The sequence below is a fragment of the Meles meles genome, chromosome X (genome assembly GCF_922984935.1).
Source record: "Meles meles chromosome X, mMelMel3.1 paternal haplotype, whole genome shotgun sequence".
In the NCBI taxonomy this organism is placed as follows: Eukaryota; Metazoa; Chordata; class Mammalia; order Carnivora; family Mustelidae; genus Meles; species Meles meles.
In genome coordinates, this window is record NC_060087.1 from 91,504,859 (window position 1) to 91,529,860 (window position 25,002).

The following is a 25,002-nucleotide window of genomic DNA, read 5'->3' on the forward strand; positions in this document are numbered from 1 at the left end:
GTGTACCTTGACTGCACCACAATCGATACATCCAGCTGCATCTGTTCAGTCATCTCTTACCAAAATGACTAGGAGGAGGAATGCCCAACAGAAGAAAAATACAGAGGATGGAACTTCTGCAACAGAGCTAATGGTTATCGACGTAGACAATATGTCGGAAAAGGAATTCAGACTAACAATTATCCAGGCAGTAGCTAGGTTGGAGAAAGCCATGGGTGACCAAACAGAATTGATTAGGGCAGAACTGAAAGCCACCAGGGATTATGTTCACAATGATAGGGCAGAACTGAAAGCCACTAGGGATGATGTTCAAAATACTCTCAAGGAATTTCAATCAAATCTAAATTCTCTAAAAGCGAGGGTAACTGAGACAGAAGATAGAATTTGTGATCTGGAGGACAAACAGATAGAGAGAAAGGATGAGGAGGAAGCCTGGAACAAACAGCTCAGAAGCCACGAAAACAGAATCAGGGAGATCAATGATGCCATGAAACGTTCCAAAGTCAGAATTATTGGAATCCCTGAAGGGGAGGAAAAAGAAAGAAGTCTACAAGATATAGTGGAACACGTTGTCTATGAAAATTTTCCCAATCTCACGAATGGAAACAACGTTCATGTACTAGAGGCAGAGTGGTTTCCCCCCAAGATCTTAGATTCTCAAAAGTCCTCACAACACCTAATATTTAGAATGAAGAATTATGCTTCTAGACAGACCCTGTTAAAAGCAGCTAGGACAAAGAGGCTCCTTACATATAGAGGAAAGGCCATTAGAGTAACATCAGACCTGTCCACAGAGACCTGGCAAGCCAGGAAGGGCTGGCAAAATATATTCAGAGTACTAAATGAGAAGAAAATGCAGCCAAGAATACTTTATCCTGCAAGACTGACATTTAAAATGGATGGAGAGATAAAGAGTTTCCAAGACTGGCAAGGCTTGAAAGACTATGCAACCACCAAGCCGACACTGCAGGAAATATTAAGGGGGGGGCGGTCCTATAAATGAGAAAAAATCCTAAGACTATCATTGAATAGAAATATAGAGACAATCTACAGACAGAAAGACTTAAAAGGTAACACGATGTCAATCACAACCTATCTATCAATAATCACTCTCAATGTGAATGGCCTAACTGCACCCATAAAACAACACAGGGTTGCAGATTGGATAAAATGACAGGACCCATCCATATGTTGTCTACAAGAGACCCATTTTGAACCTAAGGATACACACAGACTGAAAGTGAAGGGATGGAAAAGCATCTTTCATGCCAATGGGCCTCAGAAGAAGGCAGGGTAGCGATTCTCATATCAGATAAATTAGATTTTAAACTAAAGACTGTAGTCAGAGATACAGAAGGACACTACATCATTCTTAAAGGGTCTATCCACTAAGATGATCTAACAATTGTAAATATCTATGCCCCCAATATGGGAGCAGTCAATTACATAAAAAAACTATTAATCAAGATAAAGAGTCATATTCATATGAATACATTGATAGTAGGAGATCTTAATACGCCTCTCTCAGTAATAGACCCATCATCGAAGCAGAAAATCAATAAAGAAAGAAGAGCATTGAATGAAACATTGGACCAGATGGACCTCATAGATATATACAGAACATTCCACCCTCAAACAACACATTATTCATCCTTCTCAAGGGCACATGGAACCTTCTCGAGAATAGACCACATACTTGGTCACAAAGAAGGACTCAACTGATACCAAAAGACTGACATGATTCCCTGCATATTCTTAGATCACAATGCTTTGAAACTGGAGCTCAGTCAAAAGGAAAAGTTTGGAAGGAACTCAAACACTTGGAAGCTAAAGACAACCTTGCTTAAGAATGCTTGGATCAACCAGGAGATCAAAGAAGAACTTAAACAATTCATGGAAACCAATGAGAATGAAGACATTTCGGTCCAAAACCTATGGGATACAGCAAAGGCGGTTCTAAGGGGGAAATACATAGCCATCCAAGCCTCCCTCAAAAAAATGGAAAAATCCAGAATACACCAGCTGTCTCTACACATTAAATAACTGGAGAATCAACAACACATCAAACCAACTCCACACACAAGAAGGGAAATAATCATGATTACAGCAGAAATCAATGAGGTAGACACAAGAGATACAGTAGAACGTATCAATGAAACTAGAAGCTGGTTTTTTGAAAGGATCAATAAGATCGAAAAACCATTGGCCACACTAATCTAAAAGAAAAGAAAGCCCAAATTAATAAAATTATGAGTGAAAAGTGAGAGATCACAACGAACACCATGGAAATAGAAACAGTCTTCAGAAATTATTACCAACAGTTATTTACCAATAAGCTAAGCAACCTAGATGAAATGGATGCATTCCTGGAAAACTATAAACTCCCAAAATTGATCCAGGAAGAAATTGACAACCTGAATAGACTGATATCTAGCAAAGAGATTGAAGCAGTGATCAAAAACCTCCCCAAAAACAAGAGGACAGGACCTGACGAATTCCCTGGGGAATTCTACCAAACTTTCAAAGAAGAAATAACACCAATTCTCCTGAAGCTGTTTCAAAAAATTGAAGCAGAAGGAAAACCTCCAGACTCTTTTTATGAAGCCAGCATTACCCTGATCCCCAAACCAGGAAAAGACCACCCCAAAAGGGAGAATTTCAGACCAGTATCACTGATGAATATGAATGCTAAGATTCTCAACAAGATCCTAGCAAACAGGATCCAGCAGCACATTAAAAAGATTATCCACCATGACCAGGTGGGATTCATCCCTGGGTTACAAGGATGGTTCAACATTCGCAAATCAATCAATGTGATAGAACAAATCAATAAGAGAAGAGAGAAGAACCACATGGTCCTCTCAGTTGATGCAGAAAAAGCATTTGACAACATCCAGCATCCGTTCCTGGTTCAAATGCTTCAAAGTATCGGGATGGAGGGAACATTCCTGAATTTCATAAAATCTGTGTATGAAAGACCCACAGGCAATATCATCCTCAATGGGAAAAAGCTTGTAGCCTTCCCGTTGAGATCAGGAACACGACAAGGATGACCATTCTCACCACTCTTGTTCAACATAGTATTAGAAGTCCTAGCAATGGCAATCAGACAACAAAGAGAAAGAAAAGGCATCCAAATTGGCAAGAAAGAAGTCAAACTCTCTCTCTTCGCAGATGACATGATTCTTTATATGGAAAACCCGAAAGACTCCACCCCTAAACTACTAGAACTCATACAGCAATTCAGTAACGTGGCAGGATACAAAGTCAATGTACAGAAATCAGTGGCTTTCTTATACACTACACTAACAATGAAAATAAGAAAGGGAAATTAGAGAATTGATTCCATTTACTATAGCACCAAGAACCATAAGATACCTGGGAATAAACCTAACCAAAGAGGTAAAGGACCTGTACTCGAGGAACTACAGAACACTCATGAAAGAAATTGAAGAAGACACAAAAAGATGGAAGACTGTTCCATGCTCTTGGACTGGAAGAATAAACATTGTTAAAATGTCTATACTGCCTAGAGCAATCTATACTTTTAATGCCATTCCGATCAAAATTACACTGGTATTTTTCAAAGAGCTGGAGCAAATAATCCTAAAATTTGTATGGAATCAGAAGAGACCCCAAATTGCTAAGGAAATGTTGAAAAACAGAAACAAAACTGGTGGCATCACGTTACCGGATTTCAAGCTTTACTACAAATCTGTGATCACCAAGACAGCGTGGTACTGGCATAAAAACAGACACACAGACCAGTGGAACAGAGTGGAGAGCCCAGATATGGACCCTCAACTCTATGGTGAAATAATCTTCGACAAAACAGGAAAAAATATTCAATGGAAAAAAGAAAAATTTTTTAAAACCGATGAGATGTACCTGGCTGGCTCAGTTGGTAAAGCATGCAACTCTTGATCTCAGGGTCATGAATTCAAGCCCCATCTTGAGCACAGAGATTACTTAATAAAAATTTTTTTCTTTAAAAACCAAGAAGATACCCCTATAAACCCACTAGAATGGCTAAAACTATAAATACTGAGAGTATCAAATATTGCTGATGATGTAGAGCAAAGGAAACTCTCATAACTTGCATGCAGGAAATTAAAATGGGAAAAGGTTTGATAGCATCTTATAAATGTAAATGTACACTAACTTTAACATGGAAATTCCACTCCTATGTGTTTAACCAAGAGAAATTAAAATATGTGTCCATAAAAAAGACTTGTTTAAAAAAGAGAGACTTGTAAAAAGCATATCCTAACAGCTTTATTCACAATAGATAAAATTGGAATCAGCCCAAATTCCCGTCAACAGGAAAATACATCATTAAATTCTGCTGTATTCATACAATTGAATACTACTCATCAATGAAAAGAACAAGCTATTTATACACACACAATAACATGGATTAGTATTATTTGGGATGCTGTATGATACCACTTGTATGAGGTTATAGAAGAAGCAAAATTAATCTACAATAGGATAACCCTGGAACAGTGGTTCCCTCTTTGTTGGGGGGGGCTCAGATTTACTGACGAACAGAAAGGAACTTTCTGGAGAGAAAGAAATGTTTCATATTATGGATCAGCATTCTTTTTCTATAAAGGTACATATAATAAATATTTTATTTTTGGAAATCATATACTATTTCTGTTGTATAAGCTTTGTTTTCCCCTTTTTGTTTTTTGTTTTTACAGTCATTTAAAAATGGAAAAGCAGTTTTAGCCCCCACGCTGTGAAAGACAGGACAGGGGCACCTCGGTGGCTCAGTGGGTTGGGCTTCTGCCTTTGCTTAGGTCATGATCCCAGGCTCCTGGGGTGGAGGACCACATTGGGCTCTTTGCTCAGTGGGGAGCCTGCTTCCCCCTCTCTCTCTGCCTGCCTCTCTGCCTACTTGTGATCTCTCTCTTTCTGTCAAATAAATAAATAAAATCTTTAAAAAAGAAACAGGCTATGGACAGATTTGGCGCATGGGCCATAGTTTGCTGATCCCTATTCCATATCACGATAACCATCTAGACTATATGGGCATATCCTTTTATCAAAATCATATATCTATAATATAGGCACTTCAATGTATATAATAGTACTTCAAATGCAAAATAATAACAATAGCAATAATAACCAAGTTAGAGATGAAATAATGGTAGAATGTTGGTAATTTTTTTAAGCTGGATGATGGGAATATGGAGTTTGGTTATATTATTCTGCTTATTTCATATGTGTTTGCTATTTTCCATAATAAAAAGTTTTTAAAAAGAAAAGAAAGATTTCCAGGAGATAGCTGAAGTAGTATTTAGAAGGAATTTTCTACCTTTAAGTGACTATATTAGAACATAAGGAAGGTTTCCAGTTTTAAGAATTAGAAAGACCAACAAATTAAATACATAGAAAGTGGGGTGCCTGGGTGGCTCAGTAAGTTAAGTGTCTGCCTTCAGCTCAGATCATGATCCTGGGTCCTGGGATGGAGCCCCATGTGTGGGGCACCCTGCTCAGTGGGAGTCTGTGTCTCCCTCTCCTTCTGCCCCTCCCCCCCTGCTCATGCTTTGCTTGCTCTCTGTCTCTCTCAAATGACTAAATAAAAGAATCTTTTAAAAAAACCACAGAAAGTAGAATGAAGGAAATAGCAATATAAATCAATGAAATAGAAAGTACACAGACACTAGAGAAAAATCAGCAAAACCAAAAATTGATCTTTGGGAAAGATTTAAAAAAAATCAATAGTCTTCTAGCAAAACTGATCAAGAGGGAGAAAACACAAATTATCAATATCAAGAATGAAAAGGGGGCATCACTATAGATCCCAAGGCTACTTAGAAGATTGCATGAGCATATTAGGTACATCTTTGTGCCAGTCAGTTTCACAGCGTATATGAAATGGACAATTGTCTTTTACGCCATAACTTACCAGAAGTGGTACAAAAGGAAATAAAAGGTTTTAATAGTCCACTATCTCTTCCAGAAATTGAACCTGTAATTTAAAATCGTCACACAAAGAAAAGAGTAATAGGCATCTATTTAAAGAGATTTGAGTAGAAAACTGACAAGATCAGATTCTATTTTGAAAAGACCACTTTGCAAAATGGAGAAAAGATTTGAGAGTGATAAAAGTAGATGTGGAGAGAGTAGTTAAAAGACAATTACCAGTGGCTGCCAGGGATTAGGGAGAGGGAGGTATGAATAAGTGGAGCACAGAGAATTTTTAGGGCATTGAAACTATTCTGCATGTTACTATTATGGTAGATACATGTCATTATACATTTGTCAAAGCCCACAGAAAATACAACACCAAGAGTGAGCTCTAAAGTAAACTATGGACTTTGGGTGATAATGATGTATCAAGGTGTTCATCATTTATGACAAATGTACCACTCTGGTTCAGGATGTTGATAGTAAGGGAGGCCAAGTGTGTAGTTTGGGCAGCAGGCATATGGGAACTCTGCACTTCCTATTCAATTTTGTGGTGAGCCTAAAATGGCTTTTTAGAAAATTACTCATCTTCATAAAAAAAAAGATAATTGCATTAGCTCTAGTGGAAGTTGATGGTGGTTTGGAGCAGGATGGTAATAGTCAAAATAGAGGAAAAGAACATTGGAGGTTGAAGGAGCATGGAAAAATCTCTGAAGTATGAGTTGTAGAAAGCAAACTAACAAAGTATAATGGACTTAAAAGACAGTGGTAAAAAAAAACATTTTAAGAAGAAAAACATGAATTTATAGTGAAAACAATATACCTTATTGCATGACTTTCTGCCACAATACTTAGCTATTCGAGTGCGAGCACAGAGAAAGTCAAGAGTTAAGATTGTCCAGAATCTGAATTTTGCAGATATGTTTGACCAGAAAGTGAGAAATAAGAATGTGTTCAAATGATGGCTTATGGAATCTAAAATTAACACAAAATTAACACAAAAGAAAAGAAAAGAAGAGTTTGTGGGTTGGAAGAAAGCAGAGGTCAGTAGGCAGGAAGACCTGATGTAAAATACAGGCACAGGTGAAACAAAGGGAGGATACAGTCAGAGTATGATGTCTGAATCTATGATTTTGGAGGCAAAGCATTTTCAGTAGCAATTAGAGATGATGACAGAGCCCAGGGTATAATAATAGCAGTGGGTGGCCAAAGTGGAGTGGAAAAAAAGATGATTAGAGATTATATGGCAAAAAAACAAAGTAACCGAGGTATTAGGTGGCACAGGAAATATGCCAGACAGTTGTAGATGGTTGTGAAGAGCATGAGCCTGGGATATACAGCTTGATTTTCCTACATACACTTTTGCAGAAATTAAGGCCCTAAAGGGATGTTGAAAGTTATCAGTCCTTTGGCCTTCAAACGCCAACTGTTTGCCTTTCAACAACATCCATCTCACTGTGAGGGGCTCCTTTCTATAGCTGGCTCACCAAGATCGCTTTCCAGTCTGGCTTCTAGTATCCAGTCCCAACATTTTAACATCATGAAGGCACATAAGTGGTTAACTTATGTGCAGTGTTGGACACAAAGTGATGGCCCAGTGAGTTCTATCTCCTGCTTTATAAAAGTACTAGAAAGGAATTGGGGCCTTTCACATGATAAATTCTGGAAAACTCTGGCCTTGTCCCTAGAGTTGAGTTGTTATCTGCACCTGATATGGCCACGTGAGTCAGTAAGGGGACATGTAAAAAGATGTTATGAGAATAATGGGAGCCAGTTTTCTCACTATTTAAGAATGGAGTCACCGTATGGAAAAGGGAAAGGACAAAATTAACTCTGTGGCATTCAGTTATAATTAGAAGTATTACTATAAATTCATGGTTTTAGATAGATGATAGATTTGAATAAAATTTAAATCGGTACATGCACATTGATATAAATAAATGAATAAATAAATAGTAGAAAAGGTAAGGCTCTTTCTTACAACACCAACTGATAAACACAGAAAGAATACTGGAGTTAGAAAATCAATGGGTACCTCTAAAACCAATATAAGACATTACGTGTTAATTAATTGAATTAAAATGTTGAAAATGTTTAAAAGAGAGAGAGAGAAAAAAAAGAAAATCAATGGGTCCTAAAACTAGTGAGCAAAAGTTTGATGAAAAACAAGATATTTACACAAACTTAAAGTATCAGTTTACAGATTATGTGCTAATTACAATGGGAAAAAGACAGTAACTATACTGGAGAGATTTTGTAGATTTTGAAACCACCTAAACCAAGTAATCAAAATTAACATCACAATGTGACAATTGATATTGTATGCCTCCTGATAAAAAGTACTGAAAAGCATAACATCACTTTTCTAGTATTCTGGCTAAAGATGCATAAACTAAATCTAACCACAAGGAACATGGGATAAACCCAAACTGAGAGACTATCTACCAAATCACTGATCTGAATTCTTCCCAAAAAATCCAGGTGAAGAAAAAACAAAGAAAGGCTGAGAAACTGTTCCAAATGAAAGGCACTAAGGTGACATGACAACTAAATATAATACGTGATCCTGGATTGGAAACTGGAAAATTGGAAACTGGAAACTGGAAAATTAGCTACCATTTATTTTGACCATTGATAAAATGGATAAAATTAAAATATGGACAATAGTTATATATTATTATATCAATGTTCAATTTTCCAATTTTGATAATTATACCATAGTTACATACAAGAATGCCTTTTAAAGGAAATACACACTGATGTACTTAGAAGTTAAAGGGTGGGATGTTTACACCTTAGTTTGAAATGGTTCAGAAAAAATAATATACATAAGCTTACAGAGAATGAAAAGTAGGCAAAATGTGAACAATTGCTTAATCTGGGTAGGGTATACAGGAATACCTTGAATTATTCTTGCAGCACTTTTATAAGTTTGAGATCATATAAAAATCAAAAGTTACCCAAAAGTCATGGACACATTCTATCTTGGGTCAATACCTATCTTATTTCCCCTAAGTTTGACCCTCTTAGGTATCCAACTTTGAAGTTAGCTCTCTGTATAGCATCCTGGATCATCAAACCAGTGTGGGATTACCTATTCTAGCTTTGATGTTGGTCGCCCTTCTGATTTCATCTCTCATTATTTTAACGTCAGCGCCAACATCAAAACCACACCTAAGAGAAATACCAAATCACAGCATCTCATCTGATCCCTGGGATGCACTCTGTCCACGGTAAGCCACATATCTCCCATTTCCTCCTCTCCTTTGTTTTATCACTTGTACAGTGCTTGGGATGTAGCAGGTGTCTGATTCATACCTGTTGGATTGATTTGAAGTTGCCTGCTTCATAGATGTGAAGAAATCCATTATTACTTTCTAAAACTCCCACTCTTCTGAATCTGAAGGAACCAGAGACAGTCTCTGTGAATCTTTTATAGACTCAAAGCTCAAGAAGGAGCCAAGATTTTAAATGGTTTGGCTGGAATCCTCCTCATCCCTGCCTTATCTACACACTGCTCCCTTAAACAAACCACCCAAGGACTCTTTAAACAAAATCAGTGGGACTTGGGAAATCACCATTTTTCTTATGCAAGTCATAATTACAAGATGACTTTTCTAGGCCTGGCAACTGGAGATTCTGAATGATTATGGGATATGTACTTAATAATAATCATAATAGCAACCATTTTACAAAGAAGTTATATGTCAGGAAATGCGCAAGATGCTATACGTGTATTGTCTCTTTTAATCCTCATGCCAACCCTGGAAGTAGACATTAATATACTTCCTTTACAAATAAGGAAAGTAAGACCCAGGGGTTTAGGTGACTTGCCTAAGTTAAAATAGCTCTTAAGTGGGTAGAGCTAGGAAGGGAATCCTTCATGTCTCTTTGACTTCAGAGTCCATATTTCTGCCATAGCATCACATGGTCATATCAAGACAGTCGCAGTATTCCCCACACTGACTTGTTAAGGGTCTTCCTAACAGCTGGTGTTAGTTACTTTGGAGAAAGGATTGGTTTTAGTGGGAATGTACATAAACAAAGATTTCTCATACCATTTCAAACATGTCACTTGCACTGGATTTGATGGGCTTAAGGTCTCCAAAACCTCCAAAGGGGAACTTTTTCAGCCACACCCAATCACCCTAGAAAGAAAAGGCAGAGAAGAGTGATGAGACTTAGTTGCCAACAGCTCTAGAGCAATGTCCCTTCCATATGAAGGGTTTATAATCAGATCATCAACCCAAACAGGCTTTGTTCTTCCTCCATCACGCTCCACCACATGGACACACTGTATCTGAGCTAAAAATGAGGTCACGCAGGGACACCAGGGTGGCTCAGTCAGCTAAGCATCAGACTCCTAATTTCTCCTCAGGTTATGAACTCAGGGTGGTGAGATAAAGCCCAGCATCAGGCTCCATGCTCCTCGGAGAGTCTGCTTGAGTTTCTTTCTCCCTCTCCCTCTGACCCTCCCCCTATCACTCACTCTCTCTGTCCTAATAAATAGATAGTTGATAGATAGACAGATAGATGATAGATAAATCAAATCTTTAAAAATGAGGTCATGCAAAGAAATGAATGGTAAAAATTCCAGTTAACTAAAGACAGGGACACCACAGCAGATAGGCAGACTTCAGAAAAGAAAAGATATTGTTGTCTGCAATGACTCCTTTCACTAACTGTAGAAAGTGCTAGGTCATTTCACTTATTCATAGCTAAGTGATGTAGCACTGGGTTCGCCACAATTAATGATGATGGTTGGTGGTTGCAATTCTTACTGCCTTCAGGCATCCATGGTGGGAGATGTAATGCAGCAAATGTTTTCTGCATTTACCTTGCTCCATTTTTCTCCTCTAGGCCAGGCTATTTTGGGGGCCTCTTATGCTTCAATCATAAACCAGTTGGCTTTAGTGTAGATTAAACATTTGTTATTTGGATGCACAAATGTACTACCTTAGTAATATGTGTAAACTAGACTCTTTCAGAAGTCTATTTCTGACTTTTTAAGTACAAAGCCTCTATTTCTAAGGCTGCTGTCAAGTCAAAAACAATTATTTTATTGTCTTTACTTTAACATCAGCACCTGATTGATAATTTTCTTCTCTGTTCATAGCCTCAAGGACTAATCAGTCATCAAGCCCTATTTCATTTCTGTCCGACCCAAATTTTTTTAGAAAAGCAATACAAATATAGATTCCTTTTTCTCCCTGATAATAATAATAATGCCTTGCATTTTCACAGCGCTCTTTACCCTTCAAAGTGCTTTCACATCTATTACCTATAGCCTGGAGATTCCATTTCAGGCTGCACCAATTTGTCGGCAAGGAGAGAGAATAAAGCAGAGAGCTCTGTGCAGTCAAATTCCAGGAAGAGAGTGTAAGCATTCTCTTATTAAGGAATATATCCAGCTGTAGCACTGCATCTGGAGCCTGCCAGAGGCAAAGGCTAGTAACGGGAGCTTCGGGCATCTGAGTTCCACACCCACACTCTGGGTTAGAGGGCATCTTCGAGCCGAGGAGCTTGAAACCCTTTAACTAGGGAATGGCTCTTGGAGGTCTTTGGCAGCTGAGCAGAACTGTGCCAGCCAGGTTCAGTGCCCACAGAGTCCAGCAAGTTTAGTCCAGGATCCGCACCTGCCTGCAGCAAAATGGCCAAGCATGAAAGGCAGCCTTCCTGGTCTCTTGCTGGGAATTTCTCTGAGCCTGGTCCCAGACCAGCTGCATCACAGTCACCTGGGAACTGGTTAGAAAGGCTCTCAGGCTCCACCCGACACTTAGCTTCCTTAATCATAGGAGTCAGGGGGCCAGACCCGAGCTCGAGCTCGAAGGCTTAGCCTTCAGGGGACTTTGCTCTCTACAGGGATCAAAGCCAAGGTTTCAGCCAAAAGACAAAAATTCTAACTGGGAATTCACAAAACCAGCAAACTTGCGGGATATAGTGGTGGGCAATAAAGCCTTTCCAGCACCTTTGCAACCATTTTCCGTGGCCACTGTCACTACTAGCTGTTAAGGTGCCTTTGTGCTAATTAGAAAGGGTATTTTCCCACGAGGAACAATGAATAAACAAATCAACATGTGAGAATATAATTTTACAGCTGGTGGCACCCAGGCGATGTTGGGCGGCAGCCCTGGTTGAAAACATCCATGCATGTGCCACGCCCTCATTTACTCTTACATCCTCCAGATACCAGGGAACACATTCCACTGGCAGCATGGCTGGTCTGCATACCACCAACCCCTGCCTGCCAGGTGGAGCCTCTTTGTCAGGTTTGGAGTCAGGCTGTAGAAGTGGAGGAGAGAAGCTGAAATTGGACCTCCAAGAATATTAGGCAGAAGAAAGGAGTAACCTCAAAAAACTCCTGGGAAATAGTCAAGATAGCATATAATAAGGTGCACATATGTTTTATTTTACCAGAGGCTATGTATATGCATAGTCGAGTGTACACATATAAATGTAGCTATGAGAACTCACCCCCACCCCCACTGCCTTGTTTCTGAGCTAGCCTGGAGGTCAGAACCTCTCTGCCCAACCCTGCACCACTCTAAGTTAGTACATGTCTGTAATGTGAATAGTACCCTCTTAAATATGGATGCCCTTGTGCAGTGCACAACCTGAACATCAGGACTGGCAACCCTAACTCTGCCTCTAACCAGTACCTGATACTGTCTTCCTGGAGTCAGCCTTATTGCAGAGAGGGATTAGCCTCTCTCTGGCTTATTACCTTTTAGAGATAATTAAGCCGGCCTTTTTTTTTCCCCCAGCCAAATCATCAAATTTGAGAGCTGGAAAGAGTCTTGGGTATCCCTGTTCTAATCCCTTCATATTTTGGTAAAGAAACAGAAGTCTAAAGAGATGAAGTGACTTGCCCAAGGTCAGAAGGCTAGGTAGTAACAGAACCAAGGTCTTCCACTTTCCACTTTCTACTTTATTGCTCTTTTCTCTCATGGCTTTCTTTGGTTTGGGGGATTTGTGTGTATTTATTTTAAGATTTAAATAGTTCTCACAAACTTTATAAACAGATTTTTATTGAGTCTGTGTGTGTCCTACTTCATGAATAATGAGGAAAAGGAAGGAAACAGGCAGGTTTTATCTTCACCACACATGCATTATTTGTTTTGTTTTTTCTTTTAAGAGAGAGAATGATAAAATACTTCATTCATCATTCACTTTTTAATTAAGAGGAAGAAACATCCAACTCTAGCCACTAAAGTTTTTAGAAGTAATTTAAAGTCCATCAGTTTTGCACTAAGGCCACGGAGCATTAACTAAGAGTCAAGAGAACTAGGTCCTGGATCTGGCTGTGCCGCAAATCCAGGGGTGGCCTCAGAGCAACCACTTTGTTGGTCTGAGCCCCAGTTTTCTAAAGGACAGAGCTAGACAATCTGTGATGAGAGAAGTGGTTGGTGGAAAGGAGATGGTGGAGGTGCGTGGAGACAGAGCTCTAGGAGATATAGAAGAAGGTGGGAAAGTAGAAGAAAAAAGGCTCTGGGAAAGGAAGATGATGGGGAGGCTGTGCGGGGAGAGGGGTGAGAGAAAGGAGACAAAGGGGAAAACATAGGGAGAGTTTGAGAGGCAGAAGGAGTCAGAGATTAGGAGGAAGGGTAAGTTCAGTGAGTTCTCGCTGAGCCTATCAGGGTTGCATTCATGCCCATCTTGCCCCTCTCCCCTAGACTGTGGCTATCAGAGCAGACGGTGACATGTTCCCACCAGATCTGGGGAGTTTTCTCTTCCCAGTGGTCTGCTCACCTGGCTTTCCTCTCCTCTCTCAAAGAGAATCTATGAAAGAAGGGTGGATTTTCTGGTCCAGTTGCTAAGGTAGGGATGCATCTCTGTGTGGAATCCAAGTGGGAATCACTGATAGAAATTCCTGTCCTTTGGGAAACCTGTCCTTTGCTATTAGTCATCTGCTCCTCCAGGCCCATTAGCTGGAACTTGCAGACATTCCAGTGACAATTCTTATGAAAAGCTGATTTATTTCACACAGAATCTAGATAACGAATCTTCTTTAAAACACTCCCAACAGAGGTTGGGGCAACCTGAGGGTTTTGAAGGGTCAGGGGTGGGAGGTTGGGGGAACAGGTGGTGGGTAATGGGGAGGGCACGTTTTGCATGGAGCACTGGGTGTTGTGCAAAAAGAATGAATACTGTTACACTGAAAAAAATAAATAAAATGAAAATAAAATATACAAAAAAAAACCAAAACAAAACAAAACAAAAAAAAAACAAAACAAAAAAAAACACTCCCAACAGAGGACCATTTCAGAAAGCACACTGAACCTCTTTGTTTGATCTGTTGGTTCAACTAACTTACGCTCCTTCCTACAGTCCTCTTCAGCTCTAGACAGGCAGTTTTCCTCTTCTGCGGTTTTCCTTCACACCCTGCCATCAGCCTAATCTTGACTTCATGGTGTGGTATTACTCTCAGTACCACCCTTCTTTTGTGCAGATAAAGGCTCCCTTTGGCCTCGACAGTTGAGAAATCCTCATGCTCTGACTGAGCAATAGTCATTATGGGAACTAACTCAGCTCTCTGCCTCCTTCCAAGAGGTGGAAATATCTGACAGATTCTTATAGGCCAGTTATGTACAGATGTTTATTTTTTCCCCTTCTCAATTCTACACTATAACCTTCTGTCTCCACCAAACAAAGCATACCACAACTCGATACATAAATTCTTCCACAGCGTCAGAGAGTCATATAGTATATCTGAGCCAGAAGAGGCCTTCAAGATCTCTTAACCCGGGGCGCCTGGGTGGCTCAGTGGGTTAAGCCTCTGCCTTTCGCTCAGGTCATGATCCCAGCATCCTGGGATCGAGCCCCGCATCGGGCTCTCTGCTTGGCGGGGAGCCTGCTTCCTCCTCTCTCTCTCTCTCTATGCCTGCGTCTCTCCCTACTTGTGATCTCTATCTGTCAAATAAATAAATAAAATCTTTAAAAAAAAAAAAAAAAACCCCTCATCCATCCATCCCCAACCCTGGCTACATACACAGGGAATCTTGAAAAAAATTCCAATGCCTGAGCCCACCCCATACCAACCAAATCATAGTTACTAGTGGCAGAGGTTAGGCACAGGTATGTTTTTCAGGTTTCCATGGAGATTCCAATGAGTATCCATGATTAAAAATTTGGTTCAACCCCTCATTTTACAGATAAAAAACGAAGAGACCACCCTAGTTACTGAAATTTATTTCAGAATCTTAGCAGTGTCCGTATACTCATAAAGCCATCAGCCCACTGCATTTGACATTTAAAAGCTAAGTGATTATCTTGGTTTTGGTCATTGAGAGAGTAGAGCTGTCAATTCCCCAAAACTGCAAGTTTACACTTGAAGCAAATCTCCTCTTTGAGTCAATGAGCTTCGAGGCAAGATCCGGAGGTTTCCTGCTACAAATTTAAGTCAGAGCCCTCAGGTACACTGAGCAAATATAAACCATGCCAGTCTTGGCGTTTAGGCATCTGGCAATTATTTGGCCAATGGAGGAGAGCACTCACTCAGAAAATTCAATACGTTCACCAGTCAAAAAACTCATTCTGTCCTATTTTGGACTTTCTTTGTAGTTACTATTGAAGTTGAAAGTGTTTGCTTCTTTTGGGAGTATCTTCAAACAAAACAAGGAAACCACACTGGAAAGGCATCACTCAGGAGGGACTAGTTTCCCTCTTACCCCTTGCTTAACTCTTTCCTGCTGAGAAGAAACAGTTCATCTCTCCAGCTGTTGCAAGATTTGTTCTGGTTGCCAAATTCCAGTATCTAAGAACAAGGGGCCAGGGGTGGCCTCTTAAACTTGAAAGACAGAAACTTAAGTGAAATTAAAAAAAAAAGATTTCCATTTTACACAGCAGAAGGTCACCTGTTACTCCAATAAACAGCACAGGCTGAGGAAAAAAAGAAATAATTTTTAAAAGATTTCAATAATGTCAGAGGATAACAGGTATAGGAAGAACAACTAGAATTTGAAGGGAAGGGGTTGCCCAAAACTCTACACAAACATATTTCTAGACATTCCATCACAAACAGGTGACTCAGGAAGTCAGGAAGCCAGGAAGTCATTTCTTCTATTATTATACCCTATCTTCTAGAATGAATGACATGATAAACTGTATGGATCTGCTGACTTTTTTTTAAAGACTTTAATTATTTTTTAATTATTTATGACAGAGAGAGATAGTGAGAGAGGGAACACAAGCAAGGGGAAGCTGGAGAGGAAGAAGCAGGCTCCCCACTGAGCAGGGAGCCTGATATGGGGCTCGATCCCAGGACCCTGGGATCACGACCCAAGCCGAAGGCAGACACTTAACTGACTGAGCCACCCAGGCACCCCCTGACTATTTTTTCACATGCACAATAAATAGATGGATTTGAAAGATTAATGAAATTATAAATAAGTAGAGCAGTTGTTGAGGAAAATCATTGTCCAAAAGGTTAACGACACAAGTCCATGAGTGGATAGCGAACAAAAAACTGGAAAGACTTTCCAAAAGCCTCAATATTTTTACCCAAAGACTAAGTCCTAAATCGCTGTCTCATTTTAAAAACGAAGAAGGCAACAAGTAAGATAGCTGTTGAATAGCCTACCTCATAAATGGATATGTTGGAGTTTTCATAGGTAGCTGGAGTTAGACTCCCTGAGGAAAAGGGGAGCCTTGGAGACCTTCCACTTTGGACTTCTGAGGTGATCTGGAAGCTGACACTGGTACAACTTCCTCTCTGTGAAAGGATTAGGAAAAAAAGGTTATAAACAAACTCCCATGATTTAGGACAAAGCAATGAACTATGGTATAGATACTGTGCTCATCTGGCTTTCCTTTTTTTTTCCTCAGATAGTAACTATATGAGTTGAACTGTGTAAGCATGAGATTAATTTGCCCATCCCCCAGCACAACTTTTTTAAGGCTAGGTTTGTTAATCATGCTTCTCCTCTGTATACCATGAAAGAAAGGTAAACGTTCACAGGTACCTCCATCTCCTAAAAAAGATTTGATCTCTGATTTGGAGGATGCTTGGGTGGCTCAGTCAGTGAAGCATCTGCCTTTGGCTCAGGTCATGACTCCAGGGTCCTGCGATCAAGTAGGGAGTCTGCTTCTCCCTCTCCTTCTGTCTCACTTCCCCCTCTGTCACAGATTCTCTTTCTCTCTCTCTCTCTCAAATGAATAAATAAAAAAATGTTAAAAAAAGGAATCAGAAATTTGCGGGGCAGAGAAGAACACCAGTCATAATTTAATCTGGGATCCTCACTCTATAGACAAAAATAAGAACAAAAGCATCTAACATTTTGGAAAAAATCAATAACAGAACTAGCACATAATCCCACTCTTCTGGCTCTCACACCTGGCCCCTTTTGTTATACCATCTTGAATGGCAGCCTTCATTGTGCAGGCAAGATTAATGGCAGAAGGTATCCCAGAAAGCAGGAAGACAGTAGAGAGTGAGTAGATTGTCTGCCCATGATTTATGAGTCTGATGCTTAAACAGACCAAGTTCCTTATTCCTTGATTTGTTAACTTGTACACATAAGTCTGGTAAAAGAGGACCAGGAAGTGCACCGTTGAATGACAAGAGGAAGAGTTACCTGTAATCTGTAGTAACCTTTAAAATCGACCAGCTTCATCTTCAACTAAACCAGCAGACTTGTTTCATATGAAAAAAATCATAAATCAACAGATTCCTCATATTCTTCTCCATATCTCCAAATGTGCCTTTCTTGAAATTACAGTAATTCAGAGCTATTATTGTGTAGACTAGCCCCCACACAACTCTAACACCCTCACTTTACAACAAGGAAATAGAGACCTAGTGAGGGCTATAGACACTGGAAAAGGAACATGGATATTACCATTCCCAGTCTTGTGTTTTTTCGAACGCACCACGCTCTGCTTCACTCTTGCTTGCCAATAAAAACAAATCTTAAGTACTTTCACATACTCTGCTCTTAATGGTCATTGATAAACTGAAGATAACTAGTTGATTTAGCCCCAAGTTAAGTTCATTCTATCAAGACAAGACTATCACGAAGTTCCAAGGTACTAGCTAGTAACTAGTAAACTATACCCAGCTCCTAATGTGTTGAAATCCCAACAGCTCGTGTTTCAGACAAGATGTAAAACTTGACTCTTCACATAACCCTTGCATCAACCTGAACTCCCCTCAACAGAGTGAGGCCAGGGAGGAATCTACTTCTCTTTCATTCTTTATTTTCATATCTCAGCAGGAGCACCTAGATCTGTATATTGAGACATAGACCTCTGCATGAAGGGGCACAGGAGAAAGCAAGAAAATCTGCCAAAATCCACATACATTTGGGCTTCAGCTTTACTTTCTTCTAAAAACTTCCTTTCCTGACCTGACTTCTACTGACCTACCAATTTTTCTAGACTGGATTAATTTTATATTCACCAAGAGTTTATACTTTCAGACATTCCATTTGGATGGAATTCTTGGTTTGGCTTCTTGACTGATTAGACACGGCCAGCTGCAAGTTTGTGACCACACAGCGATTTAGAAAAATGTGCACTTCCCCTACCTTTTCCTATCAGAAACTGATACAAGCCAAATGCCAAAAAGGATCTGGAGGTCAAGAACTATGTTCTAGAGTAATGCCATCCTTTTCCACCAGGGCTAAAATAGTAATAAAATAAAATAAAATAAAATAAACATTCCCTATAAGGCTATCAGTCCCTGTTGCTCTTCATTTTTCTCACTTATGCAGTGAAAAGTGATTATTGGTTTTGTTTTGTTTTTCTCTCTCACTGTGTCAAAATGTATGCACAAGTGAATGAAAGGATCTGTCATCTTGAGCAAGATTTTAAAAACTTGGGTACTTTGTTCATCTGAAAGTAGCCCTATTCTGTTATCCTTGGTGATTTCTTGCAACGCCGTACGAAACCCAAACACGTTTAGTGTCTCGGTAGGAAAGAGAAAAGGTGCAGGGGGAGCTTTTCCACACTTCACTGGACTATTGCAAGGCCTCTGCAAAGAGAGAGTTAATTCAGCCTGAAATCGATTTGTGTTTGTTGCTTTGACACTTGACCAAAACATCGAGGCAATGGACATGAACTGAATACCACTCTAGAAGTGGGATTTTTCTTTAAAAACAGGTTTATTGCTCTTGACCACTTTAGTAAACATTGCTATGTTTGAACGATGACTTCTAATCACCTGCTTTTACTACAGATTACCCATTTCTGGATAAAATATCTTGTCATAGAAGTAACTACTTGTTTTCTCAGTATCAGGTTATCTATCAGAGCTTGCACTCCAGTATCTGCCTCTTCTGATGAAGGTGAGAAATTTCATACGAGGCATATGGGATATGACAAATCCAGACAAATTCTACCACCCTGAGTGAGTTCCAGGGTCCTCTGGTGTCTTCAAAAATAGAGACTAACAGGGGCACCTGGGTGGCTCAGTGGGTTAAGCCACTGCTTTCGGCTCAGGTCATGATCTCAGGGTCCTGGAATCGAGTCCCGCATCCGGCTCTCTGCTCAGCAGGGAGCCTACTTCCCTCTCTCTCTCTCTGCCTGCCTCTCTGTCTATCTCTCTCTGTCAAATAAGTAAATAAAATCTTAAAAAAAAATACTAACATCAGTACATGTTTATGGCATGAGGGTGGAATGTAGCTTTCAGCCACAATGATAATTTTGGCATTTAGCGGTACATTTCCAGGAACATGATATCAACCTTACAAAAAAATTGGATGACTTAAATCAGAGTTAGGGTTGTAACTGAGAATTAAGATAAACAGCTGAACATTTCATCTGATTCCAACTACACAGAGTATTGCCATGTAATCCCATCATTGCCCAGCCAACTAGTTCAAGTATACCTTTCTCTGCCACGTTTAGGCAAATGATCAGTTTGGTCACAGAGATCCTGAATTCTCAGACCTGGTATACTGGTTTAGTAAAAGTAAGTAGCACATGGGGACAAATAGGATGTGCTTGCATTCTCTCCTTACATCCTGCTACCACTATACTAGAATTTGGACAAGCAAATGTCTTCATTTCGGCCACATAGACTGGGCACAAATAGATAACCTCTCCCGTTACTACTACAGTTGACAAAACTCTTCTTCATGCTTTCTTTTCCCCAAGCTTTTGTTTATGCTGTTTTCTCTGCCTACTGGGGTCAGGAAGGTAAATACAAATTGGTCACATAGGCCGAGTGTAAGATAGTAGAGAGTGATGGCAAGTGGGTCAAAATATAGAGAGCATGCTTCTTCCAAAAAGGGCAACTACTACTGAGTCCTGCACAATTGCCATGATAATACCCAAGGCTGACAGACCTTCCAGCCTTTATAAAACACCCAGAGGGGAGTGTGGGTGGCTCAGTCAGTTAAGCATCTGCCTTTGGCTCTGCTTCTCCCTCTGCCCACTACTCTCCCTGCTTGTACCCTCTCTGTCTGTCAAATAAATTTTAAAAATCATTTAAAAAATAAGAAAATTTAAAAATTAAAATACCCAGAAATCCAGGTCTTTATGTGCAATCTCCCAATTTCAAAGTTCTGGCCACTATTTTTTATAACTATAAGGGTCAAACAAAAGTGGTTACCAGTTTGTGACCTGTGACCTAGACAAATCCTATCTGTCCTTGTTTAAGACCCAGCTTTAGTGCTGAGTCTCTTAAAAAAAAAACAAAAAACAAAAAAAAAAACCCAAAACCTTCTTCCACTGATACATCTCCTCTGATGTTTACCATATTTCTACGGTCTTTTGTGCAATATGGCAGCTATCAGCTCCCTTGTGTGGTATAATTTGCATCTCTGATTTAGCTGTAATTTCCTTGAAGGCATCTCTCACAAAGCCTAGTCCAGGGCCAGAACAGGCATTCAGTGAAGAGCACCAGTTGTTACACAATAACCATCAGAACAGAACCACGCCCCATCCCCCAGGGACATTCAACTGATTTTCACTCCTTGATTCATTCACCAAACTTTTGCAAGCACCTATTACACTATCAGCACAAGGTTTGGGGCTATGGGCTAACATCAAGAGAAAACGGATCTCTGCCCTTGAGGAATGAGCACTCCAACGTGGAGTTCAGATATACTGAAGAAGGGCTATATGAAGTCAAAGCTACATTATTCCTCAAAGTGTACTGCACGGCCTTCACAAAACTGTTCTAAGACAGCACCTGCCACTAGAACTGTAACCTGAGTCACATATGTATTTTTAAGCTTTCTAATAGTCACGTTAAAAAAAAAAAAACATAAGAAGCAGGTAAGAATAATCTTAATATGTTTTATTTAGAGGGGTGGAGCAAGATGGCAGAGAAGAAGGAGACCCTGTTTCAACTGGTCCCCTGAATTGAGCTAAATATCTACCAAAATACTCTGAACACCCATGAAATCAGTCTGAGATGTAAGATTATACACTTCTGGATCTCTACGGGGGCAGGAGATCATTCATGGAGAGGTGTACTTGCCTGGATCACAGTTGATATACTCAGCTCTACATCCCCTCAACCACCTTTTACCAAAATGACTAGGAAGAGGAACACCCAATAGAGGAAAAATTCAGGGACTGTGCCCTCTGCCACAGAACTATTGGATATACATAAACAGTATGTTAGAAAGGGAATTCAGGGTAACAATTATCCAGGCAATGGCTAGGTTGGAGAAAACCATTAGTGGCAACATAGAATCTCTAAGGGCAGAAGTGAGAGCTGATCTGGCAGAAGATATGCTTTATTTAACCCACGACATCCAAAGTATCATCATTTTGACATGTAATTAATCTTTTTAATTTAATGAGATATTTTACATGTTTTTGTACTAAACCTTCTAAATCCAGGGTATATTTTACTTTTAGAGCACATCTCAATTTAGACTCATCACGTGCTTTTTTTCAAAGTTCGACTGATGGATGTGAGTGAGAGACTGAGAGAGCATGAGTTGGGGGAGAGAGAACTTCAAGCAGACTCCACAGAGAGCACAGTGCCTGACACGGGGCTCAATCTCACCACCCTGAGATCATGACACGAGGCGTCATCAAGAGAGAGACCCTTAAACGACTGTGCCACCCAGGTGCCCCCAGACTCGGCCCATGTTAAGTGCTCCATAGTCATCTGTGGCTTGTGAATACCATATTGGACAGTGGAGCAAGGGAGGGGGTTGCTCCTCATCTTACTGCCAAAGTGGGGATTGATAAACGTCACATCCTTCAAAGTCAATAGAATACTACTGGGTCCTTTAATCAATTGGATTTTATTTATACGACACCTGAAACAAGTGTAAAATCAGAGGGTCACAGAGAGCTGGGTATTTTGTGAACCCACGATAAATTTGCCCTGTGATAGAAGTTTTAAAATATACAAGATAAAGGGGAGACTAACCACACATAAATCTTTACCCTCGTACCCACAGCAAAGAGAAACAGCAACCCTGGTTCTCACCACTCACAGAATTACAAAGACCAAAAGAGAAAAATGAAGATGCTATGGAAGAGACATCAAAAGGGAAGGATGAAGGGGTGGGGGGTGGGAGGTTGGGGAACCAGGTGGAGGGAAATAGAGAGGGCACGTATTGCTTGGAGCACTGGGTGTGGTGCAAAAACAATGAGTACTGTTACTCTGAAAATAAATAAATACATTTTAAAAAAAGGGAAGGATGAGGCTGCTGCATGGGGACAGTAAGTCAGACTAATAAAATGGTGATCCCTCCCCCCAAAAAATGGTGATCCCACATCAAGAGCACATTCAAAACAACACTTGCAATACTCATAAAGAACTCACCACCCTTTCTCATATGCAACAGTACATATTCTAATAATACCCAGGCCAAGAAGCATTCATCTCCATTTTACAGGCACAAAAACACATTCAAGAAACAAAACAAAATTAAGCAAAATTGTGTGATCCCCTAGCCTGAGGCAGAGCTGGGACTCCAATCCTTGGTCCCTGGCTGTGGGCCCAGATTTCTGTCCACAAGACCACTTGTCTTGTGAAGTAGCATCTATGCGTTGCCAAAGCAACAGGTTGAAAAGTGGAAAAATTCAATCAGTTGGTTGCTTTGTCTACATGATTCCAAACAAGTGGGCTGACTGGGTTTTTTTTTTTTTTTTCTTTTACTGAATTGGTCTCTTGTCTGTGCATTACACAGACACAATTTAAACCTGATTCTCTTCAAATATGCCCATTAATTTGCAGCAAATGTAATTATTTCCTATAAATCAATTACTAGACACATAGAAGTTTTTGATGTCTACCCACATTGCCAGGTAGGTCATCTCAGTTGAGCCAACCGGGCAACTTAAGAACCTGAAGGATACCTTGGATTTAGCCTGTGTGGTTGTTTTGTTCTGTTTTGTCTTGGGGGCACTGACAGCTACAGTTTGGCTTCGCTTTTTCCACAACCCCTTAATGGCCACCTTGTGGAATGTATTAGAGCCTCTGCCAGAGTGTGGAAAACAATCACTGAATCAAAATGCTTTGTCAAGCTGCTGTTGATGTCACTGTGGCTTTAAGCACCAGTAAAACTGTTTGTCTCAGTGAGTCCACTGGTTTGTAAACAAACAATTAATGTGTTTCTAATTGTCTGCTGACAAGTATGTCCCTTATCACTGTGGGAGCTCCTGCCCTGAGGTGAAAATTAAAAGCGCCCTGTAGTGAATTCTTGGGTAGAGCACATGAATCTTTTGGCGAAGTAAAGCTTCGCTCCCTAACTTATCTGTTTCATATGTGTGGTCAATCGTCTTAAAGCAGGCACACCTGTGAAAATAACCATGCTACACACTCTTGTAGAAAGACAACTGAACTCCCAATCCAGAGACCTGGGGTGCAGTGCAGATTCTGTCATTAATTAGCCAGATGACCTTAGGTAAATAATTTAACCTCTTTATGCCCCTGTGTCCTCATCTGTCTAGCCAGATAATGGTTTATGCGTTACCCGCTTTATAGAGTTGTTTTGAAAATCAAATGAGATAATATATGTGAAAGTGTTCCAAAAAGCATGAAGCACCATGAAAGTATAAGAGCTCATTATTATCATTATCATCATTAGTTTTACAAAGCACTGGAGAGCTTTATAGAAAGGCGAGGCAATCTGGTTCAGAGTCGGGAGAAAGGACGAGTTCAAAGAATCCTTTGTTTTGGGGTGGTTGGGTTCTTTGCACGTCTTTCTTTCTGGAAAAAAGAAAAAACTTAAACAATCAAAACACAGAGAAAAGGAAGGAACAGAGAGTCACTCTCCTGCAAGTAATCACCATCTATTACAGAAACTCATCAGACGCTCAGTTCTTCTGATTGCAGCCGTGGTGGGCAGAGAGAGGGAGGCAGGCAGCAAAGAGAGGGCATCTTTTGTGCTCTGTTAGCTGAAGTATCAAGGACCAAGTGACTCTGGGAAATTATGTGCCACTCTCCCATCTCTGAGTTTTCGGTGACCACTTCAAGTACCAATTGTCTCAAACTCATTTTCCTCTCCAATCATGTCCATCTCCAATCATGTACCTCTCCAGCCTTCTCGGCCCTTCAGTCCACAAACTCCAAACATCCCCCCTTGCGATTTTATAGACTTTCCCCTTTGCCTTCACAAGAATTGCAGATTGAGCTCACTCTAAGCCGAAAGAACCAGTCCTTTCCATGGGAAAGACCAGTGAGGCCAGTAATTGGCGGGGGGAGGGTAAGGTGGGAGATTGACAAGTAACCTAAACGGCTTAGTGACTCCATTTGCAACCTTGCCATGGGATGTTTTGGCATTATGTAGCCAGAGCCCACTACTCTTCAAATCTCCCTAGAGAGGGGAGATTTCTGATTAGATGACATTTATTTTCCCTAAGCATCTAAACTCAATACTCTGTTCTTAGGTTGCAGCTAAACTCAATACATTAAATTTCTGTTCTGAGCAGGAGTATGTCACAGTTGCAGAAATTAAAAAGAACCACCTTTGATATAATGTTTTTGTAAAGTGTGTTTTAACAATTCACAAGATACCCAGCACTCTGTATGGCTTTATCAAGTTTCTAATATAAGGATATTGAATAAGAGTGGTTTTGGGGGTGTTTGTTTGTTGCTGTGATGCAAACATACTAAACGCTAAGAGTACCACCTGTTAGAGTTTCGAGCCAGGATTTCACAGACTCGTTAGA

General features: G+C 40.1%; 1 protein-coding gene across 1 annotated transcript in view; it reads right to left on the reverse strand.

The window, feature by feature from the left end:
• GUCY2F (guanylate cyclase 2F, retinal) overlaps window positions 1-25,002 on the reverse strand; it is a 166,381-nt gene that overhangs the window by 107,799 nt on the left and 33,580 nt on the right. Inside the window, 3 exon segments of the mRNA XM_045994808.1 lie at window positions 9,978-10,067; window positions 16,499-16,632; window positions 22,045-22,139. Coding sequence (XP_045850764.1) covers window positions 9,978-10,067; window positions 16,499-16,632; window positions 22,045-22,139 — 319 coding nt within the window.